Source organism: Arachis duranensis, chromosome 5 (assembly GCF_000817695.3).
Source record: "Arachis duranensis cultivar V14167 chromosome 5, aradu.V14167.gnm2.J7QH, whole genome shotgun sequence".
NCBI classification, from domain to species: domain Eukaryota; kingdom Viridiplantae; phylum Streptophyta; class Magnoliopsida; order Fabales; family Fabaceae; genus Arachis; species Arachis duranensis.
In genome coordinates, this window is record NC_029776.3 from 93213306 (window position 1) to 93216491 (window position 3186).

Genomic DNA, 3186 nt, shown 5'->3' on the forward strand with positions numbered 1-3186 from the left:
TCCCCTTTTTAAAACCTAAATTCATCCCGTGATTTCATCATCTTTTTCTTCTTTTCGTTTCTCTCTGATTCTTCGTCTCCTAATCCCTTCCAAGTTTACTATCATGATTGTCAAGCCTTAAAGCTTAAATAGTTTTGTCAAGCTTTAGTTAAGTGGTAATAATCTTTGTTTTGAATTTATTGGTCAGCGGCAAACTCTTAAATAGAGTTCAAATCCGCGACGGATTAGTCCTTAACTTGTCGAGTTGGAGAATACTATAGACAAGAAAAAAACTTCTTTGTTTTGCAATAATGGTGTGTTGTGTATGTAAGTAATGTAATGTTATGATGCTTAATATTAGAGTTTGTCAACCTATTTTTTATCACAAAAAAAAAATTTAAATAATCTCTGAAATTTTTGTTCAAACTTCAATTTAATTCTTAAATTTTTAATAGTCTCGTAATTTACATTAGTCTCTAATGTTTTTTATTAAAAAAATTATAAAGAATTAACTTTTGATTAAGAAATATTAGTCCACTTTAAAATTTAGATTTATAATTTAAGAATTAAAATTAAAGATTTATAATTTAAGAATTAGAATTTAAGATAAATAAAATAATTTTTAAAAAATTAAGTGGTATTGCTTGAAAAAAATTAATTCATTAACATTACTCTTTTCATTAACGATGTAGCTGTTGATATTGATATTTAGTCTCATATGTCAAAATATAGTATAATCACATATAATAAATCAAATTAATCTTTGTACCATTTTTTTTCTTTTTTTTTCGGTCATAAATTCAAAATTCTCATTATTTTTTAAATATACTAATTTTTGATATACTTTTCGCCGATAGCTTAAATAAAAATTGCGTCACATAATAAAAAAACTATTTCAAGCAACTTATGATACAATAACTTATTTTATAAAAATAATAACAACATAATTTATACGTTAAAAAATCATTTTCTCTATATATAACTATTCGATTTTTTTGTCGAACTGATAATTTTCATTTTTCAACTGGAAAAACTATATATTGATCATGAATAAACTATTCTAAGAGTTATACTTTTCAGTTAAATATAATACATGATCACCAATTGAATCCAACTAATTTTAACATATGTAACCTGATGGTGATGATGAAAATATTTGTTTGTTTCGTTAGTTTCTTTACTTTCTGGATGAGTCAGTTGATCATTTTCAAATTCCAATGATATAATTGGGTTTATGAGTACAAGTTTGAGGGTTTGATTTTGATGATGAATTTAAAAAATTGGGTAAGATAGAAAAAGAGTAAAAAAGTATTAATATCTACATAAAACATAAAAAATAAATTTAGTATTTCTCTTTAAGTATTTTTTTAAGCAAATCCTTTTTAATAACTAATTAGTGATAATTAACCTTAGTAAGTTAAATAAAACTCAATTTTTTTTATATTTTGTAAAATATGTGTGTTTTGGACCAAAATAAAAAATACATATTTTGATTAATAATATAATTCTCTTAATGAAAGTTATATACTATAAAATTTATTAATATTAAATTTATTATAAAAAATTGGTATGAACAAAATTTAAAACTTAAAAATATTTATAAAAGCTTTTTTTTTAAACAACAACCGAAAATGCAGATACCATTACTTCAGTAAAAGTGGGAAAAAAATCAAAATACATCTCTAAAATTATTTAATTATTGATTTAAGATAAATATTAGGAGATTAATACTTTTATTAATATTAGCTAATATTTTGGACTAATACCTTATTTTTTATACTATTAGAATTTAAAACTTAAAATTTTTAATCTTTAATGTTTAGTATTTAGAATTAGCTAAATATTAGTTAAAAATAAATAATAAATTTTGGTAATCACATAACATTTATCTTAATTTAAATATTAATATTTAAAGTAACCTAAAGTTTTAACTACAGGGTAAGATCATAAGACTCCCAAATTCTATTTTATAACATTTGACTTTCTAGAACTTAGCACAGGTAAAGAAAACAGAAAAATGCATTCCCCACCTCAACTACATATATAGTGATTCATGGTAAAAACTTGTTGGAATTATGCTTTGGAAATTGAAGCTGAAGTTTAACATGATAAGAGGCAGCAACACCATTTTTATGAGTAGATTGCCCACCACCTGTTTGAGAAATTATGGCAATGCCACGAGCAAATGCAAAAGAACCTGTCCCTCCAACAACCCTTAACTCTTCTCTTCTTCTACCCTTATTATTACTTTTTTGGGGTGATACTTCTTCTTTAGCCTCAACACTTAAGTTTCCAGAATGTTCTGGAGTGTCAAAGGTTAAACACATGACATTGAATGCAGATGAGTCATAATAGTAATATTGCTGGAACTGTTCAGCGTTATTACTTGTAGGGATTATGATGAATCCCTGTGCTTTTCCAACTACCCTTGATGTGTTCTCTGGTCCCTCAGTGAGAAAACCGTGGTACATGAATGCTCCTCCTAAAGAAGATGCTTGATCTTCAGTACTAGCAACATGATGTTGTTGTTGGATGTACATTGAAAGATCAAGCCATGGTTTTGTTGGATTGTTGGTGGTGTGGGAAACTGGTGAGAGCAATGCTAATAAGATCACTGCTATTGTTGCTAGAGACACTGCAATGAAGAATATGTACCTTGGTGGCAACATTATTTTTTGGGTATTGCAAAATTTGAGATATGAGACTAGCTAGCTAGTTACTTATTATCATGATGGGATCAAATTACTGCTACAATAATGTTAATGCCTTTAATTAAACATGTATATACTTGCTCCTCAAAGTTAAATTAAGTGTTGCTGTTGTGGAACCTAACCCAATTTCTGCGGTTCAATTAATACCTAAACCATATACATTGTGATGATATAAATTAAATAATTGAACCTTCATGCTTGTCATTTTCTTCTTGGCTGCCTTGTATTTATGATGAACACTTTAATCAATAATCCATGTCAACTATGTCAAGTGTATATAAATTATCGATATGAAATATATATTAAAATATAAAATATACATTAAAAATCATTTAAATAATATATATATTTATACATAAATTAAATACATAGTAATTAATTTAATGATTGAATTTTTGTGTGCGCATAGCACTTTTCAATCCCTCAATATAAGTAATTGAGTATAACCTTTATTTATTTATTTTGTCGATCGTTTTTGCATTGTGTCTTTCTTTGA

General features: G+C 25.9%; 1 protein-coding gene across 1 annotated transcript; it reads right to left on the bottom strand.

Annotated features, from left to right (window-relative positions):
* Positions 1 to 1863: 1863 nt before the first annotated feature.
* LOC107490552 (uncharacterized) lies at positions 1864 to 2706 on the bottom strand. The gene has a single exon (XM_016111319.3). The coding sequence runs from the start codon at positions 2646 to 2648 to the stop codon at positions 2031 to 2033; it is 618 nt and encodes a 205-aa protein (XP_015966805.1). The 5' UTR covers positions 2649 to 2706; the 3' UTR covers positions 1864 to 2030.
* Between the last annotated feature and the right edge of the window lie 480 nt (positions 2707 to 3186).

Coding starts and splice junctions, on each gene's coding strand:
- LOC107490552 (XM_016111319.3), bottom strand. CDS start 2,648: ATGTTGCCACCAAGGTACATATTCTTCATTGCAGTGTCTCTAGCAACA.